Below are 25,198 nucleotides of genomic sequence, written 5' to 3'. Positions count from 1 at the left end.
TTTTTTTAAAGGGAAGAAGATATAGAAAGTACAAATTGAATTTAACCTGACAGCAAAGGCCAGCTGAGTCTGCCCTTTCCCAGGCCGCTTATTTTTCCCCTCTCTGCTTGGATGAAGACGCAGAAGAAAATCCAAGCGCTAAGAAACGAAATCGTACGAAAGATAAAAATGACAAATGAATATTGTCTCCCAAAAGCAGGGTGGCGGGGGAAGGCTAGGGAGCCTGCCCTCTTGTGGTCACTAACAGCCATGGCAACTGGCAGAGAGATCCAAGGTGAGTCATTATTATTACTACTTAAAGGTAGTCGCCTTAAAACAACAGAGGGAGGGAAGGGAGGTGGGGATCTAGGGGGAGGGGGGGAGGGGGAAAATATAATATGTGTTAAATTTTAAAGCATGATTGCACTTGTATACTGTGGTTTTTTTAATGCTAGTGTCAAAACAGAACAAACTGAATATATTGGAAGGTAATAGAAGTATACCGAAGGGAGGAGCTGAATGAAAGAAGAAGGAGGGTGGAGAGGGTGAGAGAGAGGAGGAGGAGAAGGAAGGGAGGGAATGGATTAAGAGAGGGAGTGATGGGGTTAGGGTTAGATAGAGGGGGAGGGGAAGTAGGTGTAGAGGGGTATGAGAGAAGGAAGAATGAAAGTTGGAGGGGGTTGAAAGAGGGTGTATGGTGGGCTAAGGCGGTATATTGGGTTTGTATTGTAGGGGGCATTTTCTATAAAAGTGAGGGCTGTGTTTATTACCCAATGTTATATGCCTCGGTTGCACAGTAAACATGTGATTGTATAGAATGAAATGGAAATAAAAAAGACTTGTTTAAAAAAAAAAAAAGATCTTTCAAATGGGTGACATACTAGCCAGCCATTCACATCAGTGGCAGGATACGACCGGAGGGCATCTACATTTTTATATGAAGCAGTTGGTGAATTCTGAAAGAGGCTTTTTCCTGCCGGGTGCATCTGTATGCGCGCAATAGAGCCTCTTCTTTCAGAAGCAGTCTACCCTTCCTTTGCTCTGCTTCCCAGGCTTAGGAGGGGATCCAAAGACTCCTAAATGCAGAGAGATTTCCCCCCCTTCCTTGCCGCCTGGCTCAGGGAGTGATCAAAACAGCTCTTCTTAACATGATTTTAACTTGCTAACCTTTTTTTTTTAAAGGGAAGGAAAAAAGCACGCTCTGTGTTGTGGGGGGGGGAGGGGGGCATTCTGAGATTCACTCCCTCCCCCCCCCCGGACATGATTGGACTACAAAGCCACTCCTGCTGCCAGTGGAGAATGGGAGCTGTAGAGCCGAGGTTTATGGAGTGCCCGCTTTTGATGCAGCCAATGGACGGTGAATGGCCCCTCCCAGAGGGAATAAACAAAACCTCCTGTTGTGGCCCGCCATCGGCCCTGTGGAGCTGGCAGCAAAGTTGGACAGTGAGGAGGTTGGGGAGGAAGATGGGCCAGTCCTGGAGTCTGGGGAAGGCTCAGATGAGGGCTCTGTGTTGGAGGCAGAGAGTGGGCCAGAGCCGTCTGACAGTTATCAGCTGCCTTCAGAGTCGGAGATCAGTGAGGCAGAAGAACATCTGGAGCCTGTTCCCAATGTGCACATGCGCAGAGCTGCCAGACGAAGGGAACAGCTAAAGAACAGGGGTCGACTCGGGAGTAAGGCCACAGGTGGACGAGGAATGGTCCCTCCCAGAGGGAATAAAGAGGAGCGAAAGGGGAGTGGAGTTTGCAGGAGACAATGAGTTCAATTCATTTGGGTGTAGATCCATCCCTGAGTACTTGCCAAGTAATTGCTGCTACAGCGTGGAGTTTGGAAGATATCGGCCTGGCAGCTCTCCAAGCCTGATCAAGGTCTGTAGTTGTGAAATCTCATGAAAGACTGTTGCTGAAATCTCATGAAAGACTTTGCTGGAGAGGGATTCCCTTTAACTTAAATAAAAGAGGTTTTATCAGGACGAGGAGTCAGAACACCTCCACGTTTGGGGGCAGGATACCAGGCGTCGGAGAAAAAGGGCGGAGAGGGGCTTGCTGACTCTGACGTCAGCATTTCTGAGGTTCCCCGCTTGTCTGAGACTAAGGCACAGAAGAAAAAAGACACAGTCCTTCGGAACGGCTCCATCCGTGCAAAATGCATTTCCTCCGGGTGTCCGGGCACCCCGAGGTCCGCAGAGAAGATTTGGGCGATATCAAGAGGGAGAGGAGGAGGAGGACGGGGAGAGGATTTCAGGAGGCTGTTCCTCTTTAGAAACCCTGGCTGGAGAAACCTCACATTCCTGCCCATGAGCGGAGACTGGCTCCCAGCACCAGGAGTCTTCATGGCCGTTGAGGCCTTCCCCTTCCTTGGCTCCATCCACGTCAGGCCTGCCCAGCTCACTGGGCCCCTCAGAGGCTGCGCCGTCGGGAGGCATCCCCTGTTTCTCCACCTCGCTGGGGGGAAGAATCCCAAAGAGGCCCCCTTGTTCTTGCTGCCTTGTTTTGAGCCCCACGGCCTTCAGGATGCCATCCATTTGCTTCATGTAGTCCAGGTGGCCATTGACCTGCAAGGGAAGCCAAAGCCGAGAGTCAGACCCCCCTCACAGGATGAAGCAGACTGTTCTGACCCAGCTCCCCAACCACGACAAATCCTCTGAAGTGAACGCAAAGATTCCTTTATTAGTATTTTTCGGAGTATAAGACGCACCTTTTTCCCTCAAAAAATAGGATGAAAATCTGGGTGTGTCTGATACAGTGAATACAGCATTTTTGGCCTCCCAAAACCCCGCCCCCTTCACCAAAATGTCCGTGCATAGGCTTTAGGAAGCTTCCAGAGTGCTCCTGGGGGCTGAGGAGGGCAAAAATGAGCGAAAAATGGGCCATTTTTTGCTCAATTTTGCCCTCCCCTCCAGCCCTCAGGAGCACTCTATAAGCCTCCTAAAGGCCATGCACGGCCATTTTTATTTTTTTTTACAAGAAACAAGGCCATTTTTGCAAAAATCAGGTCGTTTTTTGCCGAGGTGGCGTAGTGGTTAGGGTGCAGTACTGCAGGCCACTTCAGCTGACTGTTATCTGCAGTTCTAACTAGCGGTTCTAATCTCACCGGCTCAAAGTTGACTCAGCCTTCCATCCTTCCGAGGTGGGTGAAATGAGGACCCAGATTGTTGGAGGCAATATGCTGACTCTGTAAACCACTTAGAGAGGGCTGAAAGCCCTATGAAGCGGTATATAAGTCTAACTGCTATTGCTATTGCTATTTGCCCCACCCCTCACCCCCCAGGAGCACTCTACAAGTCTCCAGAAGGCTATTCATGCCCTTTTTCTGAAAAGAAAAGAAAAAAACGGGCCTTTTTTGGAGGTTTGCAGAGTGCAAAAACTTTTTTTTAATTTGCCTCTTCAAAATCTTGGTGCGTCTTATACTCCGGTGCATCTTATAGTCCGAAAAATACAGTAATCCCTGCTGGATTCAGCTATGTAGTTGGACCTCATTGCAATAAGTTGTTAATGTAGGTAATGCTATGTTGGGCTATTCATGTTCTAAATTGCTCATGAAACAATAAACCTCTGATCTTAAAGTAAGATTTATTGCTTGTGGTTGCTTGTGGTTTCCCTTTGGGTTTTTTTGTTTGTTTGTTTGTTTGTTTTATCGGGATATTTTTACGACATTATCCTGAAACGCCAAAAGGGGTTCGAGCTTCCCGATTTCCTGATCCTCATCCTCTGTTTTACCAGGCAATTTGCCGCTAGCGACAATTCTCCCGCCCTCTGCTCTTTTAATTTTTAGCAAGGCTGGAGCGTTAATTAAAAAAAAAATCTTGTCTAAAGTCCCCAAATGCGCCTCTGATCTTCCGATGCCAGCCGGGAGCTCGGAGGGCGGCAAGGAAAGCAGATGGCCAGGAAATCAATCAAGGTTTAGCAGCAGAACCACAATCCTCAGAATTAATGCGGTGGGGTGGGGGGGGAGAAGAGAATAAAGGAGCCATTTGGCCCTGGACTCTGTTTGGGGAGCAAGAGGCACTTCTAGAGGCCAACAACTCACAAAATCTGCAATGTGAGACACCCCCCACCCCCTGTCATTTCTGCTGCCAAGCCCCCTGCTTGGACACTCCTCTTGTGATGCGGTAAATCAGGGGTGTCAAACTCGCACACACACCCACACACCAAGGTGCTTAGATCTGGCCTACGGGGCCAGCCTGGAAACAGCAAAGGACCAGCCTGCGGTGCCTCTGGAAGCGAAAATGGAGCTGGGGAGGGCCATGCGCCCTTCCATGCGCCCAGCCCCGTTTTTGCTGGCAGGAGGCTATCAAAGCAAACTAAAAACAAAACAAAAGGAAAAATGTTTCCCCTTTTTGCCTTTGAGCATCCGAGAAGGGACAGGACAGAAAGGGAAAAGGGAAAGATGGGAAGAGGGGAAGGCAGGAAAAGGAAGGGAAGAGGGGAAGGAAGAAGAACAGAGAATGAACAGGGAAGGAAAAAGAAGGAAAGAAGGAAAAAGAAGAAAAGAGGGGAAGGAAGAACAACAGAGAATGAAGGGAAGGAAAAAGAAGGAAAGAAGGGAAGGAAGGAAGGAAAAAGAAGGAAAGAGGGGAAGGAAGAAGCAGAGAATGAAGAGGGAAGGAAAGAAAAGGAAATGAAGGAAGGAAGGAAAGAGGGGAAGGAAGAGAACAGAGAATGAAGAGGGAAGGAAAAAGAAGAAAAAAGAAGGGAGGAAGGAAGGAAAAAGAAGGAAGGGAGGAAGGAAGGAAGGAAAAAGAAGGAAAGAGGGGAAGGAAGAGAACAGAGAATGAAGAGGGAAGGAAAGAAAAGGAAAGGAAGGAAGGAAGAAAGGAAAAAGAAGGAAAGAGGGGAAGAGGGGAAGGAGGAAGAACAGAGAATGAAGAGGGAAGGAAAGAAAAGGAAATGAAGGAAGGAAGGAAAGAGGGGAAGGAAGAGAACAGAGAATGAAGAGGGAAGGAAAAGAAGGAAAGGTAGGAAGGAAGGAAGGAAGGAAGGAAGAAAGGAAAAAGAAGGAAAGAGGGGAAGAGGGGAAGGAAGAGAACAGAGAATGAAGAGGGAAGGAAAAAGAAGGAAAGGAAGGAAGGAAGAAAGGAAAAAGAAGGAAAGAGGGGAAGGAGGAAGAACAGAGAATGAAGAGGGAAGGAAAAGAAGGAAAGGTAGGAAGGAAGGAAGGAAGAAAGGAAAAAGAAGGAAAGAGGGGAAGAGGGGAAGGAGGAAGAACAGAGAATGAAGAGGGAAGGAAAAAAAGGAAAGGAAGGAAAGGAAAAAGAAGGAAAGAGGGGAAGAAGAACAGAGAATGAAGAGGGAAGGAAAGAAAAGGAAAGGAAGGAAGGAAAAAGAAGGAAGGAAGATTATAGTGAGAGAGAGGGTCTGAGGGAAGTCCTGCCTTAGCACTTGCGCACCACAGGTGACTGACACGAGAAATGTCGAGCTGGCCACACACCCCCGAGCTGAAACACAACCCTGATGTGGCCCACAATAAAATCGAGTTTGACATCCCTGCAGTAGATGTTTAGAAAGACATTTCCAATTCTTGTCGGGTTCTCAAAGAGAAAGAACAGATTTTTAAAAAATCTTAAAACAGCTTCAGGGAATCCCAAAGATGCTTCCCCCCCCCCCCCCCGTTACCTCAAGAGGTAACTGGACTTCCTGGTTTTTCTCTGAAGATGTTTCGCTTCTCATCCAAAAAGCTTCTTCCACTCTGACTGGATGAAGGTGGGGAATGGAAAGATTTTATGCTCCTTACAGAGAGCTGGTTGTTTGCATCCTTTTAGAGAGCCGTTGAGGCCACTTGGAGGTTTCTCTGTGTCCTCAGAATCCCCTGAGTGGTGCCAATGGGTGTGCAGCCTTCTACAACCCAGCCCTTTCAACAGTTCCAAGGCTCCACACCTCTTAGCCCCACTCAGGTGATTCTGAGGACACAGACAAACCTCCAAGTGGCCTCAACGGCCCTCTAAAAAAGATGCAAATGACCAGCTGTCTGCAAGGAGTATCAATCCTTCCCTTCCCCACCCTCATCCAGTCATAACGGAAGAAACATTTTGGGGGAGAAGCAAAATGTCTTCAAAAGAAAAACCAAGAAAATCCAGTTGCCTCCTGAAGTAAAAAAAAGCACCTTTGGGACAACATGAGTTGGATGACAGAGAATCTCAGTAGGCATTTAGCTTCTGGGAACCATATTCTGGGTGAAGTGACACAGGGGAAATGTTTTCTCACTGCTGTAAAACGTGCGGACTTCAACTCCCAGATTACCATATTTTTCGGACTATGAGACGCGCCGGAGTATAAGACGCACTGTGATTTTGAAGAGGTTTTTTAAAAAAAATTAAAAAGTTTTTGCATTCTGCAGGCCTCCCAAACTTTTTGCACGCCTCATTTTTTGCACACATACAAAAAAAGGATGGGCATGCAGAGCTTCGGGAGGCTTGTAGAGTGCGCCTGGGGGCCCAAAACAGAGCAAAATCGGCCTGTTTTTTGCTCATTTCTGCCCTCCCAAGCCCCCAAGAGCACCCTATAAGCCTCCCAAAGGCTCTCCATGTCCATTTTTGCAAAGGGAGCAAGGTTTTGGGATGCCGAACATGCTGTATTCAGTGTATAAGACGCACCCAGATCTTCACCCTCTTTTTTGAGGGAAAAAGGTGTGTCTTATACTCTGAAAAATACGGTAAGCCTCATTGAGGAATTATGGGAATTGAAGTCCACACGTTTTATAGCCGCTAAGGCCGAGAAACATTGCTTTGTGGCCACATTCAGACCACCTAAATATATATATATATATATATCCTTGCATCTCTTCAACACCCCCCCCCCCCTTCAAACCACCAATGGCCCCTTTATCAACCTCTGAACCTTGCTAGGTCTCCACAATTGCTTCCCGCCGACTTACGACGGAAGACAGATCCACGTTCACCATCCGGCGGTCATCCAGGCAGACGGGCTGAAGCCCTGCGACGCTCAGCTGAATGGAGGCGGTGCGGTAGACGTATCTCAACAGCCAGTCCCCTCTGGTGGAGGAAGAACGAGAGGGGGGAGGGAGGAATGAGACTGGATTCACATGTTAGCTGGAGTCTGGAGAACATGTGTGGGACATGGGGCTTGTTGTGGCCTGCCAGCGGATCTGGCAGCAGATTTGGACAGTGAGGAGGATGGGGAGGAACATGGACCAGTCTTGGGAGTCTGGGGAAGGCTCTGATGAGGGCTCTGCGTCGGAGGCAGAGAGGGGGCCAGGGCCGTCGGACAGTTATCAGCTGCCTTCAGAGTCGGAGATCAGTGAGGCAGATGAACAGCTGGAGCCTATTCCCGATATGTGCATGTATAGAGTTGCCAGATGAAGGGAACAGTTAAAGAACAAGGGTCGACTCGGGAGGAAGGCCACAGGTGGACAGTGAATGGCCCCTCCCATAGGGAAATAAAAGAGGAGCGAAAGGGGAGTGGAGTTTGCAGGAGGCAATTAGTTCATTCCTGCATCCTTGCCAAGTATCGCGGCGTCTGAAAGATCTCGGCCTGCCCACTCTCCAAGCCTGATAAAGGTCGGTAATTGAGAACTAGCTTGAAAGACTGTGGGCCAGGACTTTGCTATAGAGGAATTCACTGTAAATTGAATAAAAGGATTTTATCGAGATGAGGACTCCCACAACTTCTGAAGACAACTTCTGTTCCACGGGTTGATTGTTTTCACGGTCAGAAAATGCTATTATTTCTAGGTTGAATTTCTCCTTGTTCAGTTTTCATCCATTATTCCTTGTCTGGCCTTCAGGTGCTTTGGAAGATAGCTTGACCCCTCTCCTCTCTGTGGCAGCCCCTCAAATATTGGAAGGCTGCTATCCTGTCTCCCCTGATCCTTCTCTTCACTAGACTAGCCATGCGCAGCTGTAAAGATTATGGACCACTGCTTTGGGATATAGAATAGGGGGGGGGGGAGGAGTGGGGGAGAAACCAAATTTAATCTTCCCAAGATTAAATCCCAGCAGAGGGATCTCTTTTCAGAACCTCACCTTAAAGCCTGTGGCTACGTCCTGGGAGAGAGCTGAAGTCGCCCAGTGAAGTGTCAAAATTTGAAAAGCCAATTTTCAAGGAAATTAGGAAATGTAAAAAAGGAGTGCGCTGTGTGTACGCACCAATACCTGCAAAAGCCATTGATGATCCTGCCTGAAACGACTTTGGTGATCAGTTTCCAGGATTTGGGATCGCCTTCTATGGGGGCCCCCAACAGCACCACATCTTCAATGATCCCTTCACAATCTGAAAAGAGGTCAAGGTCAAGTTTGCACATATGTGCTAGGCGTTCCCGACTCTAGGGGGCGGTGCTCATCTCCGTTTCAAAGCCGAAGAGCCAGCGCTGTCTGAAGACGTCTCCATTGTCATGTGGCCGGCATGACTCAACTCCCGAAGGCGCACAGAAGGCTGTTACTTTCCCACCAAAGTGGTCCCTATTTTTCTACTTGCATTTTTACGTGCTTTTGAATTGTTAGGTGGGCAGAAGCTGAGACAAGTCATGGGAGCTCACGCTACTCCACGGCGCTAGGGAGTCGAACCGCCGAACTGCCAACCTTTCTGATTGACAAGCTCAGTGTCTTAGCCACTCTCCCTCCCCCCTCCCTCCATCTCTCTCTCCCTGCCCCACCCTCTCCCTCCCTCTCCATCTCTCTCCCTCTCCCTTCCTCTCTCACCCTCCCTCCCTTCATCTCTCTCTCCTTCTCTCTCCCTCCTCCGCCCTCTCCTTCCCTCCCTCTCCATCTCTCTCCCCCTCCCTCCCTCTCTCACCTTCCCTCCCTTCATCTCTCTCTCCCTCCCCCACCCTCTTCCTCCCCCTCCCTCTCCCTCTCACCCTCCCTCCCTTCATCTCTCTCTCCCTCCCCCACCCTCTCCCTCCCTCTCTCTCTCCCTTTCCCCTCCCTCCCTCTCTCTGAAATCTGCTGGGGGAAAACTGCCTCCTGCAGATTTGACCTACAAACTTCCTTTCCTTGGTGGGAGAAAAGTTAGGGTGGCCATTGCAACAGTGACAGATTTTAGTTAGGCAAGGGAGATGGAGAATGTTATGTTTGCAAGAAGCCAGAAGGCTGAACGATCTCTTGACATCCCCATGGCACATGACATCTGTCAAACAATTGTAAGGAATTAAATTCCTTCTCTTTCTTTGCCAGCCACGGAAGTGTGTATGTGTGCGCACGTGCGTGTAGGAGGGGGAAAGTATCGTTAATACCCGGATCCAAGTCTATAAGAATGACAGATGGTGGATCAAGAATGGGGATATTTTAAGGAAAAATAGAACAGGCTGAATGTCATGCTCCCGTTGGAGCCTGAATCCGCGGGGGAAGTCGAGCTGGAACCGTAGCCAACAGAGATTGAGGGGGTGGCTTCTTGGCTTTGGAGGAAAATGAGGAAGAGGAGGGCCAGTCAAGCCAGGGCCTTTCAGGATTAGGACGGCTTGTAGGCAGGGAGGAAAAGGGGCAGGATGAACATGAGAGACGGAGCTCAGGTGAGGAGCAAGGACCACCTGCTCCTGATCCAAGAGCACGGAGAGCGGAGAGAACAGCGCAGACTGAGCAGGCTACTCAGGGAGAAGAGTGCCCCACCCATCTTCACAAGGCACAACTGGGGAATAAGGGGACACTGAGGAGAGGGGCATTTGTCAGGAACAAACGCTGAGTCCCTGAAGTGTTGAGTGCCGACGTTTGAACTTCCCAAGAGTCCTTGCATTCTTTCTGGCGCTCTGGACTAACTACCTGGCTCTTTCGCTTCCTGAACTCCTTGATTTGCTCTGCTGGATTTATTGCTGTGCAGCTCTGGTGTACACAGTACTGGGCTGGAATAGTTGCAGCCAGAGACTGCTTGAGGTGTGTGTGTGTGGGGGTTGTGATCCCTTTGCTCTGTGACTGGCCAGAAACGGGGCAGGGTTTGGGGAAATTTGGGGGCATAAAGGGGCGGTTTGAACTGCCATCAATTTGTGTTATCTCTGTGCAGTGCCCTTGGTCATCACACTGGAAAGGAAATTCGTAGGATGATCAAAACGGTTCCAGGGGAGATTTCTAAGCTCAGCAAGCTGAAAGCGGTTTGGTCGTCCGCACCGAGAAGTTGTAGGGGGTGCGCTTCAGAGAAGGAACCCCAAAACAGAAGAGGGGAGGGGACCTGTCCTACCTTTCTCCTTGGCCATCTCCTGCAGGCAGAAGTAGATCACTCTAGCGCCAAGACTGAACCCAATCAGGGTCACCGGCCGCTTGCCCTACAAGACGAGGGGGGACAGAACACAAATGAGAAGAGACCTCTTGTTTTGTTTTTAGAAATAGGTAACCAACACGAATAAACAAACAAACAGCTATCACAGGGGTCTCAAACTCAAGGCACGTGAGGTGGGCCAAATCCAGCCTGCGAGGTGCTTAGATCTGGCCTGTGTGGCAGCCCTGGAAACAGCAAAGGACTGGCGCATGGTGTTTTTGCCAGTGAAAATGGAGCTTGGGAGAGCTGTGTGGCCCTCCCAATAAATACTGGGCGGGGGGGGGGGGGGGAGACACCCCTGGTGTATGTGTATGTGTTCCAGCATTAACTCTGGAACGTCTGGCCCATTAAGGAGAATAAGAGTGGCAATTGTTTGTGATTGTAGACAGGGCGGGAAAGAGGAGCACATGGGAGGGGGAAGGGAGAGGGCAGGGATGATGGGCATTGGGAAAAGGCCCCTCTCAATGGCTCCCTGTCAGACAAACATTTCAACATCTATACATACCTGGGCAACACCGGATTATCAGCTAGTATGTGTATGTTTATGTATATACATACATGCATACACATACACACATATATACTGGTCTTGTTGTATTCAGGTCTTTTCCCATGTAAGATTGACATTGTCTTGGTAACGTTTTGGCGAGGTCTCACTCACCATCCTCAGGCTGGTGTTTTTGGCTTAAAGCGTGGCCAGAACTGCCGTCTTTCTATAAATCTTGGTGGGGGTGTGTGTGGAGTGTTGGCTTTGTTTCAGTAAGTGGATTGATTGGATGTGTGGTTGTATCATGATTGGTAGATTGGTGCCGATTGGTGCTGGCTGTGTGTACATTTTTGTTTCGTGTTGTAACGACCTGGGTGGTGGGTGGGGCTGGTTTGTGGACTGGGGCTGGTTTCCAGATGTTTGGTAGGTGGGAGGTATTGTCATGTTTATTCATGTTGTGGGGGCTACAGGACATGAAATTAATTTTGAAGGAACCAGGTTAATCTCCAAAACTGAACACTTCAACAAGAGAATTATGGAAGCTATTGAAATAGAGAAACAGCCCGTGTGTGAAAGTGTGTGAAACAGTGTGTGCGTGCGTGCGTGCGTGTGTGTGTGTGTGTGTGTGTGTGTGTGTGTGTGTGTGTGTATGTATATAAAGAGAAGTTAATGAATACTGCTGAATCAGTTACCTGTGTGTGCTTTCTGGATGTGATTGCTGCTGCAATCTCTGACATTCTCAACTTCGGCTACTTTAAGATGGGTGGACTTCAACTCCCAAAATTCCCCCGTTTATAAGGTTTACACCAGAGTTGGAGGGGTGAGGGGCAGATTTTCTTCGGCCTACCTGCTGCCGGCTGAGAAGTATCTGCGCCAAGTGTTTTCCGACCTCAGTGGAGCGATGGAGACACACACCCCAGGGGTTGTCGATCACACCAGCCACCGCCAGCAGAGAAGCAGGCCAGGCGAGGGCTGTCACAATCCCTGGGAGGAGGCAGAGCAAACGGGATGGGTGAAAAATCAGAAAAACGCCTGGGGGATCCGACGTAGCCTTGTGGAGCTGCGGGACTTCAGCTGCCATCATCCCCAAGGGATAAAGCCCATGGGGGGGGGAGTGGGGGGGGGAGAAGGGCCTGTGTTCCCTCTTAGCAACACAAATGTAAAGGTAGAACCAGGTTCATCCTCGGACAGGAGAAGGAAAAGATGGTCCTTCTATATCTAATTTAAGGAAAAGAAGGCAAACATGATAGTCCAATATCTCAGGGGTTGCCACAAAGAAGAGGGAGTCCAGCTATTCTCCAAAGCACCTCAGGGCAGGACAAGAAGCAATGGGTGGAAACTAATCAAGGAGAGAAGCAACCTAGAACTAAGGCAAAAATTCCTAATAGAACAATTAATCAGTGAAACAACTTGCCTCCAGAAGTTATAGGTGTCCCAACACTGGTAGTTTTTAAGAAGATGTTGGATAACCATTTGTCTGAAGTGGTGTAGGGTTTCCTGCCTAAGCAGGGGGTTGGACTAGAAGATCTCCAAGGTCCCTTCCAACTCTGTTATTCTATTCTATTCTTCATTCCATTGCATTCCATATTTTCTATTCTATTCTATTTTTCTATTTTATTCTTCTATTCTATTCTATATTCTATATTCTCTTTTTATTTTTTTATTAACAAACATTAAAATATACACACACAAAATTTAGACGTACACCACATTTACACAATGCAATACAAACAGGAGCTTCCTGTTCTTTATAATAGCAATTATCAATCGATACCACTCACCTTATATTATTTCCCCTTCTATTGTATTTCATTTGGATTTCACCATTCTTAACCCTCTTATTTTACTCATAACTATTATCTTTTGAGTTTTGTTATATTCCTTCATTGATTCTTGTTTCTTTCCTCCATCCACCTATACCATTTATCCCATATCTGGTAGAATTCTGATTCTTCTTTTCCCTGGATTTCTTTAGTGAGTTTGTCCATTTCAGCACAATCCATAACCTTTCTTATTATTTCATCTTCGCTTGGAATGAATTTGTTTTTCCATTTCTGGGCAAAGGCAATTCTTGCCGCCGTAATTATATGTAGTATTAAATACTGGATTTCTTTTTTGTATTTCACAGACATTATTCCTAATAAAAAAAACTTCAGGTTTCCATTCTATTTTAACCCCCGTTATTGCCTCTAGCCAATTTCTGATCCTTTTCCTTAGCCTCCTCACAGGTCCACTATAAATGGTAATGTGTTCCTTGTATTGATTCGCATTTATTCTATATTCTATATTCTATTCTCCTTTTCTCTTCTCTCTTCTCTCCTATTTCTATTCTATATTCCAAGAGGCAAGAATGAGGTTTGGGAAAAAAGAGGAAGGAAAAAATAATCAAAAGTCTCCTTTGCTGGATTTTGCCCCCCCTCCCCCCCAAAATACTTTGCAGCTTGTGTCTGGAGAGGGGAGGGGGTGTCAGCCTTCTTGAGGCCTCCAAGGTCTCCTCCGACTGTTTCATTCTGTTCTGTTTTTGGGAGATGCCAAGAAAACTACCTGGAAAAGCTGGTGAAGATACAGAACACAGAAGGTTATAGAGTCGGAAGGAACTTTTGAGGTCTTCTAGTCCAACTTATGCCATTTCAGTCAAGCTCCCCAAGCTGAGCTGGGCTAGAAAGAGCCACGTTGTTTCTCCACCCCGAAACAAGACCCCGCTCAGCCCCTCGCTCACTCACCCGCCAGGACGGTGTACTTCAGGGCCTCCTGAGCGACCATGTTGACCAAGCCATTCCACAAGGCGTCCAGGGTGCTGCCCAGCTCCAGCAGGTACTTGGACTCCCAGGCTAAGCAGTATTGCTCCTTGGACTGTAACAGGCTGCTCCAGGGAGCCGTAAAACTGCCTGCCGAGGGACAAAGGACGGAGACAAAGGGGGTGAGGACAGGGTGCGAAGAGGGCCTCTTGTCACTGAGCCTCAGGTGTGGGTCCTGGTCCTCTTAAGGGCTGTGCGGTGCCTTGAGTGGGCCATGCTGAGCCTTCAAAATGAGTCAAAAGGAGCAATCTTAACATAAGCAGAAAGACTCTGTGTGTGTGTGTGTGTGTGTGTGTGTGTGTGTGTGTGTGAGAGAGAGAGAGAGAGAGAGAGAGAGAGAGAGAGATTGAAGACAGACAGTGATAGATAATGGATGGATGGTTGATGGATGGATGGATAGCAATAGCAATAGCAGTTAGACTTATATACCGCTTCATAGGACTTTCAGCCCTCTCTAAGCGGTTTACAGAGTCAGCATATTGCCCCCAACAACAATCCGGGTCCTCATTTCACCCACCTCGGAAGGATGGAAGGCTGAGTCAACCCTGAGCCGGTGAGATTTGAACAGCCGAACTGCAGTCAGCTGAAGTAGCCTGCAGTGCTGCATTTAACCACTGCGCCACCTCGGCTCTCTGTATGGATGGATGATAGATGGATAGATGGATGATTGATTGATTGATTGATAGATTGATAGATGGGAGGGAGGGAGGGAGGGAGAGAGAGAGAGAGAGAGAGAGAGATGGAAGACAGACAGACAGTGATAGATAATGGATGGATGGTTGATGTATGTATGTATGTATGTATGTATGGATGATAGATGGATAGATGGATGGATGATAGATAGATAGGAGAGAGAGAGAAACAGAGAGAGACAGAGACAGAAACTCTGAGGAAGGGAACAAATTCTTGCCACAGGATGTCAACTATCCTGTTATACTTTGGCCATTTTTCTACCCAAAAGTATAACTTTATTGAATACACTAACTTGGCACAGAAGCAGCAAAACCAGCTCTGGAGTTTCCCACGCAAAAAGTCCACCTAGTTAAACTTGATTTTCCCCTCTGGCCATTCCCTCCGGAGTTCATTGCATTGTCAAATTAAATACGCTTCTTTTGTTATAGGAATGGACTGCATCATTCTAACACCTGCGCAGCCTCCCATTTGGCGGGAAGGACAATTTTTCAGAGAACAAGAGCAATCCTTCTCTGCCCTGTTGTTCTAACCCAGCTCCCCAAACACAACTAACCCAAAGTTAAATCAATGATTCCTTTATTAGGAGTCAGCCCTGGCAAAAAGTTTCACTCTCAACACAGGCGAACAAGTCCATCCGGCAGGGAGCTGAATAGTTGTCTGCCACATCTATTCATCTCTGCCGCTTGCCTTTTATCCCAAGAGCTAGAGTGGGGCCTCACTAGCAGTGGTGGCTCTTCTGTCCCAAGGACCGGCCCATAGATTTCCACTGTTCTCCTCTCCGCTGCCACATCTATTCATCTCCGCCACCTGCCTTTTATCCCCAGAGCTAGGGTGGGGCCTCACTAGCAGTGGTGGCTCTTCTGTCCCAAGGACCGGCCCAGAGATTTCCACTGCTCTCCTCTCCTCTGCCTTCTGCGCATCCGCACTTCAGGAACGGGACCTAGCTGTTTTTTCTCTTCCTCATCAGCCACCTCCAGACCTGGGGGCTGTTGACTCTCCATCTGAGGGCTGACGGATGGCCTCTCTCTCTCTCTCTCTCTCTCTCTGACAGCTCCATTCCCTCTTCTCCCTCGGAGCTCTCAGGTTGCCTTGAGGCTGACCCTGACTCCCATGCCTCTTCCTCCTCCTCCTCAGATTCAGCTGCCGGAGGGGCCGGCGGCCGACAGGCCACAACACCTGTCTTTAAAAGAATTCCCTCTACTGTCAGACACCGAGGGCATTCACACTCTCCCGTCTCACGCAAGAGAGAATTCCCTACACCTCAAGAGGCATTGACCTCGGAGCAGAAAAGCAAAACAGTGCGAAAGTTAAACAGGAAGGCTTGTAAAACAAAACAAAGGCGAATTGTTTTATAGCCAAGTGCGTTAGAGAGCAGCGGCTGAGGTCAAGTGAGGAAAATGGATCCGCAGCAAAACAGAGGAAAATCAAATTTGCTACCAGGGTGTCAGGCCTGCAGTCATATTCCTTTTAGGATCTTTGGCCTGCCACTCTCTCTCTATTATTTTACTCTGCTGTTTCATTAGTGGGGCAATTGGGAGGGGGAATAGTAAGGAGTAGAATTGTAGAATGTGTTGTTGTCAAAATAGAACATTCCTTTCTAGAAGCTCAAGGTCATCCTTTGTCTCTGCATCTCTGCACCTGACCGGAACTAGATGGATGGAAATGCCAGCATGGCAGAGGAAGATTGGACCATGTGATGGACTTGTGGGTGCGGGGGCAAGGTCTTGAACTTTGAACTGGGTGGAAAACCCAGGAAGCTTTCAGATTCAGGTTTTCCACAGATGTACCAACATGTCTCTCTTATTAAATTGGAACTTGGATGAAACCTATGCCATGAACTCTGACTTAATTCTGGATGATATTTGGAATGCTGACACAGGTTTTTTTTGTTGTTGTTTTTGTTATATTTTAATATGCCTAATAGGAATATCCAATATTTAATGTTACACATAATAACGGCGGCCAGAATAGTATATGCTCAAAACTGGAAATATACCCACAGAGGAAATGGTAATAAAGAAAATGTTGGACTGCGCAGAGATGGATAGGTTGCCAATGGAAATCAAAGGCAAAGGAGAAACAGAATACTATTTAATTTGGGATGTATGGTATAATTGGTTTGATAGTAGATGCAAAGAATGGAAAACTAATAATGAAAGATGATTAATGAATTAGAAATTAGAAATAAGTATAAATATAATGAAAGATGAATTATATTTATTATATATAATAGTATATAACAATAGGTTGTTAGAAAAATCTAAAAATCTAGAATGATAACTATATAATGTGCCTATCTATCTATCTATCTATCTATCTATCTATCTATCTATCTATCTATCTATCTATTTCTAATTCATATATATATATAATGGTATACATAACAAAACAAAATCTGTGGATATAAACCAGTATAGAGTTATTGCAAACATGAAATTGTGATATATATAAATGAAGAAAACTGTATAATAAAAATATTTTTAAAAAAGCAGAAAACTTTTCTGGACATAAAACAGCTCCCATATTCACCAACAGTAAAAACAGGACCACCAGATAATATTTTTTTTAAATGGCCGCGTTTTGGTATCCACAGTATTTGGGGCTGCAGATGGGAGCCCTTACCGTATTTCCCCGGAGAAAGCCAGCCGGTGATGGCGATGGTGATATGGAGCTGCTTCGCTTCGGTTAAGGGAAGGAATTCGAATTCTTCGATGGCCCCCACGCGCTTTTTCATCTTGTACCCTAACGGAGCACAAATATACAGTCAATATGGCATGTTTTTTGGACGCTTCAAAATACAGGCCGTGGTTCGCCACAACCTTTTTCCAAACCAGTACTTTGGACCACAGCAGAGGTGGTATTCAGCAGGTTCTGACCAGTTCTGCAGAACCATTAGCGGAAACTTTGATTAGTTTGGAGAATTGGTAAATATCACCTCTGGCTGGCCCTGCCCCCATCTATTCTCTGTCTCCCAAGTCCCAGCTGATTGGGAGGGAATGGGGATTTTGTACTAACCTTTCCCTGCCACACCCAAGCCATGCCAACAGAACCGGTATTAACAAAATGTGAGTCTCACCACTGGACCACTGGCATGTACCGTAGTTTTCGGAGTGTAAGACGCTCCAGAGTATAAGACGCACCAAGATTTTGAAGAGGTAAATTAAAAAAATAAGTTTTTGCACTCTGCAGACCTCCCAAAAACAGGCCGTTTTTCTTCCCAAAAAAGGGCATGAATAGCCTTTAGGAGGCTTATAGAGTGCTCCTGCCCCCTCCCAAAATCGAACAAAAAACGGACTGTTTTTCATGAAAAAGGGCCCGTTTTTTGTCCAAAAAAAAGGGCATGCATAGCCTTTAGGAGGCTTCCAGAGGGCTCCTCGGGGCTGGTGGGGGAGAGCAAAAAAGCTCAGTTTTTCGCTTATTTCTGCCCTCCCCAGCCTCCAGGAGCACTCTGGAAGCCTCCTAAAGGCTCTGCACGGCCATTTTGGTGAATGGGGCGGGGTTTGGGGGAGGCCAAAAATGCGGTATTCAGTTTATAAGATGCACCCAGATTTTCACCTTCTTTTTTGAGGGAAAAAGGTCCGTCTTATACTCTGAAAAATACGTAGTTAAAAAAAACCCTTATGGTAGACCGGAAGGCTGGGAAATATCTGCCCCTCCCTAGGATCGAACTCACAGCCTCCTGATTGTGAGGGGAGAGCTCCACCTCTAGGCCACTGTGACACCCAAGCTGAGAGAAATGACAGGCTGGCTTTTCACCAGCCATTTGTCTCCAATTGCTAAATGATAGCACGGCTCAATCCTGATTTAGCAAAGCAGCACCAGAGCAGTATCAGTGGGGGAATCTTGGTTAAAAAGGAAAAGCTGCTTCGAAATCTTTACTGGAGGGATGGGAAGCTTTCTCCTCCAAACTGTCAATCATGGTTTTACATCTAAGCCGGACGCTGTCTGGGAGGAATTAGATCGCAAAGGTGTGTTACCAACTCCAACCAGCCACTGGCGGAGGGGTTTGGGGGCAGGCAGTTTCCCCTCACTTGTAGATAGCAGTAGGCTTATATACCGCTTCACAGCCCTCTCTAAGCAGTTTACAGAGTCAGCCTATTTCCCCCAACCATGTGGGTCTTCATTTTACCCAGCTCGGAAGGATGGAAGGCTGAGTCAGCCTGCAACTGGTCAGGATCAAACTGCTGACTGTGGGCAGAGTTAGCCTGCAATATTGCATTCTAACAGGAAGGAAGGAAGGAAGGAAGGAAGGAAGGAAGGAAGGAAGGAAGGAAGGAAGGAAGGAAGGAAGGAAGGAAGGAAGGAAGGAAGGAAGGAGGAAGGAATAGCCTTTAAGACATATACCACTTCACAGCCCTCTCTAATCGGTTTACAGAGTCAGCCTCTTGCCCTCAACAATCTGGGTCCTCATTTTACCCACCTCGGAAGGACGGAAGGCTGAGTCAACCTTGAGCCTGATGAGATTCGATCTGCCAAATTGCAGGCAGCCGGCAGTCAGCAGAAGTAGCCTGCAGTACTGCACTCTAAGCACTGTGCCACCACGGCTCTTATGCCGAAAATCAAAGGGGCTGGAGAGACTTCTGCACCATAACACCGGGCTTGTTTCCCTCCTCATCCCGAGAGCCTTACCCACAAGTCCTGCTCCAGCGGCTCCGAAGAGAGAACCGATAATGGCCACCCCGGCTACCGACCCCAAGGCCGTGGCCCCAGCGGTCCCGATGATGGCCGCTGCTCCAGTAGCCACCAGGGGGGCTGCCAATCCCCCGGTCAGGCCTAAACAGAAAACAACAGGATTTTCAGATCCCCAAAAAGGCAAAACAAACCAGGTTAGAGTTAGGCAGCATTCGGAACTCTTTGTCAATGGAGATTCTCTATCATTCAGGTCACGGTTGTCCCAAAGGTGCTTTTTTTTAATTTCAAGAGGCAACTGGACTTTCTTGGTTTTTCTTTGAAGACGTTTTGCTTCTCATTCAAGAAGCTTCTTCAGCTCTGACTGGATCATGGTGGAGAAAAGAAGGATTTATACGCCTTGCAGACAGCTGGACATTTGCATTCTTTTAGTGCAGACGTGTCAAACACAAGGCCCAATGTGTTGTAATCCAGACCGCAGGGCTGCCTTGGAAAATGTAAGGGCCCACATCGTTTCAGCCCAGTCCTCACAATGTGAAGAGGAAACATGCCAGTAGTTTGGGGAGTGGCATCAAGCTGGCCACACCCACCCAGTCAGCCACACCCAGTGACTTGTGTCAAGCTGGCCACGCCCACCCAGTCAGCCACACCCAGTGACTGGCGTCAAGCTGGCCACCCCCGTCCAGTCAGCCACACCCAGTGACTAGTGTCAAGCTGGCCACACACACCCAGTCAGCCATGCCTCGTGACTGGTGTCAAGCTGGCCATTCCCACCCAGTTGGCCATGCCAAGTTAACCACAGAGGCCCTGATGCGGCACACGATGAAAGTGAGTTTGACACCCGTTGTAATGGGTCGTTACAAGCCTGTCCACCCTTGGAGGGAGGAGCTAACATCACGATGTCACAATGTGCGGTCTCAATACTCCAAGACCGCTGTTGACACTTTTGCCGCTGGATGGTCCATTGAGACCTAAACCTGTTGCTCTCTAGTTACAGGTGGTCCCCCACTTACAACGATCAACGATAAATCAATAGGGAGTCAGTCACTTAACAAGCGTGCGATTAACTTAACAACCGCAGGGATTCACTTAATTACTGTGGCAAGAAAGGTCGTAAAATGGAACCAGTCTCCCCATTTAATAACTGTCTCACTTAGCAACATAAATTTTGGGCACAATTGTGGTCGTTAAGTCGAGGATTGCCACAATCTCCATTCGGGAGAAGGAGAGTCCGAAGAATTTCACTTACCAATGACTGTCCCTCCGCCTACAGTCGCTAAGCCAATCAGCAGGTACCGCTTCAGCCTCTTCCTTCTCTCCTTCTTCTTCCGCTTGCCTTCATCGGTTCTTGGGGTAAGAGGAAGAAGAAGAAAAAAAATGGCTTTCTTTCCTATCAGCAAACAGACCACCACTGCACTGATGACGTTACCTAATATGGCAATGAAACGTCTGCAAGAAAACAAGCAAGCTCAGAGAGCACCAAGGACCCCACAGTTGACCTCCTTCCTCTTCCTCCTCTTCTCTGCATACTCCACTCCCTTCTACCCACTTTCCCTGAAAATAAGACAGGGTCTTATTTTCTTTTGACCCCTGAAATAAGCGCTTGTTCTTATTTTGGGGGAGGTCTCATTATTTCTGAGGTGCTGGAGGAGGCGAGCGTGGTCACCTCATGGCTGCGGCTATGTTGCAATAGCAATAGCAGTTAGACTTATATACCGCTTCATAGGGCTTTCAGCCCTCTCTAAGCGGTTTACAGAGTCAGCATATTGCCCCCACAGTCTGGGTCCTCATTTCACCCACCTCGGAAGGATGGAAGGCTGAGTCAACCTTGAGCCAGTGAGATTAGAACCCTGAACTGCAGATAACAGTCAGCTGAAGTGGCCTGCAGTACTGCACCCTAACCACTGCGCCACCTCGGCTCTTATTTTCAGGGAGGGCTTATTTTTGGGGAAGGGCTTATTTTCAAGGAAGCAAGGTAGCACTGATGAAGTTAACTAGTTTGGTAATGAAACATCTGCAAAAAATCAAGCAAGCTCAGGGAGCACCAAGGACCCAATCGTCCTCCTCCTCTTCTCTCCATACTCCACTCCCTTCTAGCACTGGTGAAATTACCTAGTTTGGTAACGCAACTTCTGCAAGAAAACTACCAAGCTCAGAGAGCACCGAGGACCCCACAAAATTAACTGCTTCCCTTCTACCCCACCTAGCAATGAAGGTTTCACTTTGGTTCACAAGAGCAAAAAATGGACACGTCAGAAATGAAATCCGAGGCACAGAGCAACTTACCTGTCAGGTAGCTCCTATTTCCTAAGCAGCTTGTAGGACAAAAAGAGCAAATATGAAAATACAGAAAGCAGGCCGTTCAGGAGGGCTGTGTTTCATCACAATGTGTTAAAGTGGATTGTTTTAGTTCACACTTAGCATGTTTTAAAAGAAGTCCTACAATTTCAATGAGACAAAAGCTGCCTATAAAAGCCAGGGACAATTCCCCACTTTATTTTTTTTTTAAATTCTGCCAGCAAAATTAACCTTTCTCCCTTTCTTCTAGGGGACTAGGGGTGACATGATAGCAGTCTTCCAATATCTCAGGGGCTGCCACAAAGGAGAGGGAGTCAAGCTATTCTCCAGGGCACCTGAAGGCAGGAGAAGAAGCAATGGGTGGAAACTAATCAAGGAGAGAAGCAACTTAGAACTAAGGAGAAATTTCCTGACAGTTAGAACAATTAATCTGTGGAACAACTTGCCTCCAGAAGTTGTATTTATTTTATTTTTTGTATTTTATTGGTCTTGTATGCCGCCCACTCCCGAAGGACTCCGGGCGGCTTACAATAAACAAGGGAAGGGAATAAATAGACAAATAGTGAATGGATAGCCATTTGTCTGAATTGGTATAGGGTCTCCTGCCTAGGCAGGGGGTTGGACTAGAAGACCTCCAAGGTCCCTTCCAACTCTGCTATTCTGGTCTATTCTTTGGGGGACAGGGCTGTGGGGTAAGGGGCACCCAAGCTCTTTTTCTTTGCAGTTGATTGTTGCGTGGATCCACTAAAGCCCAGCTGTGTTTTAGAAGCCAAAAGTCCCTAGGTAAAAGTAAAGGTTCTATTCTATTCTATTCCTTATTTTTATTCTATTCTAATTCTATTCTTTATTTTTATTCTATTCTAATTCTATTCTATTCCTTATTTCTATTCTAATTCTATTCCTTATTTTTATTCTATTCTAATTCTATTCTATTCCTTATTTTATATTCTATTCTAATTCTAATCTATTCTATTCCATATTTTTATTCTATTCTAATTCTAATTCTATTCTATTCCTTATTTCTACTCTATTCTATTCTAATTCTATTCTATTCCTTATTTTTATTCTATTCTAATTCTATTCTATTCCTTATTTTATATTCTATTCTAATTCTAATTCTATTCTATTCCTTATTTCTACTCTATTCTAATCTATTCTATTCCTTATTTTTATTCTATTCTAATTCTAATTCTATTCCTTATTTCTATTCTATTCTATTCCTTATTTCTATTCTATTCTAAATTATCATATTTTTCGGAGTATAAGACGCACCTTTTCCCCGCCAAAAAAGAGGGTGAAAATCTGGGTGCATATTATACACAGGATACAGCATTTTTGGCCTCCCAAAACCCGCCCCCTTTGCAAAAATTGATGTGCAGAGGGTTTGGGAGGCTTGCAAAGTGCTCCTGGGGGCTGAGGAGGGCAAAAACAAGCGAAAAACAGGCTGTTTTTATCCCGTTTTTGCCCCCCCCGAGCACTCTACAACCCTCCCAGAGCATATGCATGCCCTGTTTTTTTTGCAAAAAATGGGCCCGTTTTCATGAAAAACAGGCTGTTTTTGCGCCCTCTCCTTTCAGGAGCACTTTGCAGGCCTCTCAAACTCCCCATGCCCCGTGTTTCACAAAAAATGAAGTGTGCCAAGGGTTTGGGAGGCCTGAAGAGTGCAAAAACTTTTTTTTAAATGTACCTCTTCAAAAACTTGGTGCGTTTTATACTCCGGTGAGTCTTATAGTCCGAAAAATATGGTATATTCTACTCCTTATTTCTATTCTATTCTACTCTTTGGTTGCAGACAGCTTTTAAATAAAACAGGTAAAGAAGGGATTAAACCATGGAGCTGTTTTAATCCTTCCCTTGTAAGGCACAGCCAGGTTGAAGATGTCTTTGACTGTACTTGCTTATTTAGCTTACCGTATTTTTTCAGAGTATAAGACGCTCCGGAGTTTAAGACGCACATAGCTTTTGGTGAGGGAAAAATATCTGCCTCTGCCTCCCAGCAATTTGCCTCCTTGCAACAAACAATACAGACAATATACACTGTTTGTAGTGTTATATTTCAGACTATAGTTGTACAGATGCTGTTAAAATTGACGTGCTTTCTGGAAGTATAGTTATTCTCTGCTATTTAAAAGAATAGCACTTTTTAAAACAATAGCACAGGGCCTCTTTAGATCAAGCATTTATTTTAAAAAGCTTCTTCATTTTGGCTGTCTTTAAAAAGCAGTCTTTAAAAAAATAAGTCTAATAATTTGAACATTCTATAGGCATTTATAGTTGTTGACTTACCTCCTTGCCGCAAACAGCCCGATTAGCACAAGAAAAAAATCCCAGCAATTTGCCATGTGGCGCAAACAGGTAGTTTCACTTTCAATTTCTCCCGAACATCAGCTGTTAGAGGCTGCTGGGATTGCTATAGCTTATTGAAGCCCCCATTTGCTGCAAAGAGGTAAATCGCTGGGAGCAGAGGCCAAAGTGTGGGGGCTTGTGGGTGGGTGGGGCTACATTCGGAGTATAAGCCACACCCAAATTTTCATTTTCTTTGGGTGGGGGTGGAAAAGGTGCGTCTTATATTCTGAAAAATATGGCAGCTCTTGGTTGGAAAAAAAACTATGTTGTCTCTCAGTTTTCTTGGGGAAAACAAACTCTGAAACTCGGGAGAAAGGAAAGAAAAGGGATACAAAGGAGAAGGCCACCTTTTGCCCTTGAGATCCGAGTTCTCCTGGGATCACTTTTTGAAAAGAAACAGGTCTTTTATCTGCTCTGATTAAAATAAAGACCTATCGGCAGAAACCAAATATTTAAAACACACGTATATATATATATTTTTCCACCCTAGCTGGACAGTATAGATTATTTTGTGGCGGCCTCAAAAGCCAAGGTGAAACATACTCCGATTCCACCTCTTTTTCCTCCTTCAGACATTCAAGCAGATAGTCCTCAGCGTCTTCCAATTCTGCCAACGGGATCCCCAGCAACCCGGCCATGTGGGACAGAAGCACTCGCATGCGAGCATCGTAGTAGCCTAGACAAACAGGGCAGGAGGAGGGAGCGTTTAAGAAGCTTGTCATAAGCAAAAAATAAATTGTGTAAAATACATAAGTGGCTAGAAAAGACAGTAAGGAAAACATATAGAACTTTTTTTCTTATTAGGTATAGAACCAGAAAAAATTGATAAACAAAACATATATTTAATACTAGTTGATAACCTAGGGCGACCCGAGTATTTATTTATCCCAACCCTTCTTCCATTAACGTCGCCGCAATTTCTAATGTTAGATTTCTCCCCTTACCAGAGGGAGCCCTCTTGTGGAGTACTGTGAAATGGCACCTCCACTGCGCTGTACAGTAGAAGCCATTTTTAAGGCAGTACGGTAGAAGCCATTTTAAGGCACAACAGGCTATATCTTAACAGAACACACACCCTGAGGGTGTTAGGGGTGTCTCCCCCCCCCCCGGTATTTGATTCCAGAGAGTAAGTCATCTGTGTACCAAGTTTGGTTGAAATTGCTCGAGGCGTTCCAGAGCTATGCTGGAACACACACACACACACACACACACACACACACACACACACACACACACACGTATTGTGTCACAACCCCTGGTATGCCCAAATATGGGAGGGAGCATACTGCTATACATACCTATTTCCTTAACTTAGCTGATAAAGGAGGAGAACCTGTGGCTTAGTGGCTAACACAACTGCCTGATATGTAATACAGCCCAGGTTTGATTCCCAGTAAGGGTATGGCTAGCTGATGAGAGCTAAATAGTTTGAAATAGATCCTTTATTTATTTTTAAGCACAATTGCAACATCTATCTATCTATCTATCTATCTATCTATCTATCTATCTATCATCTATCTATCTATCTATCTATCTATCTATCTATCTATCTATCTAATGTCTTAACAGCAGTGAAGAATATATTTGTATGATATTGGAAAAATGAAGAAATACTACGAGACGAAGAGATCATTAGGATGATACTGGATTGTGCAGAAATGGACAAACTCACATTGAAGATTAAACAGAAAGAAGATACAGAATATTATCAAACATGGAACTTATTCTACCAGTGGTTGGGGAAAAAAGGGTGGAGAATAAGAACGTA

At 46.3% G+C, this 25,198-nt stretch overlaps 1 protein-coding gene across 2 annotated transcripts in view; it reads right to left on the bottom strand.

Annotated features, from left to right (window-relative positions):
• Window positions 1–1,558: 1,558 nt before the first annotated feature.
• Window positions 1,559–25,198, bottom strand: part of TMCO4 (transmembrane and coiled-coil domains 4) — a 32,221-nt gene continuing 8,581 nt past the window's right edge. For both annotated transcript variants that reach the window (XM_087702037.1, XM_087702038.1), the window contains exons 6-15: window positions 23,974–24,106; window positions 20,036–20,133; window positions 18,787–18,930; window positions 16,780–16,899; window positions 13,390–13,554; window positions 11,514–11,650; window positions 10,102–10,186; window positions 8,088–8,205; window positions 6,851–6,968; window positions 1,559–2,531 (exon numbers count right to left, since the gene is read on the bottom strand). In XM_087702037.1, the coding sequence (XP_087558163.1) occupies window positions 2,181–2,531; window positions 6,851–6,968; window positions 8,088–8,205; window positions 10,102–10,186; window positions 11,514–11,650; window positions 13,390–13,554; window positions 16,780–16,899; window positions 18,787–18,930; window positions 20,036–20,133; window positions 23,974–24,106 (1,469 nt within the window). In that variant the 3' untranslated portion in view covers window positions 1,559–2,180. The remainder of the gene's footprint in view (window positions 2,532–6,850; window positions 6,969–8,087; window positions 8,206–10,101; window positions 10,187–11,513; window positions 11,651–13,389; window positions 13,555–16,779; window positions 16,900–18,786; window positions 18,931–20,035; window positions 20,134–23,973; window positions 24,107–25,198) is intronic.

Source organism: Thamnophis sirtalis, unplaced genomic scaffold (assembly GCF_051295495.1).
Source record: "Thamnophis sirtalis isolate CommonGarterSnake01/CBP01778 unplaced genomic scaffold, rThaSir2_p1.2 scaffold_15, whole genome shotgun sequence".
NCBI lineage: Eukaryota > Metazoa > Chordata > Lepidosauria > Squamata > Natricidae > Thamnophis > Thamnophis sirtalis.
The sequence above is the reverse complement of the archived record's forward strand: the minus strand, read 5'-3'. Positions and strand labels throughout refer to the sequence as shown.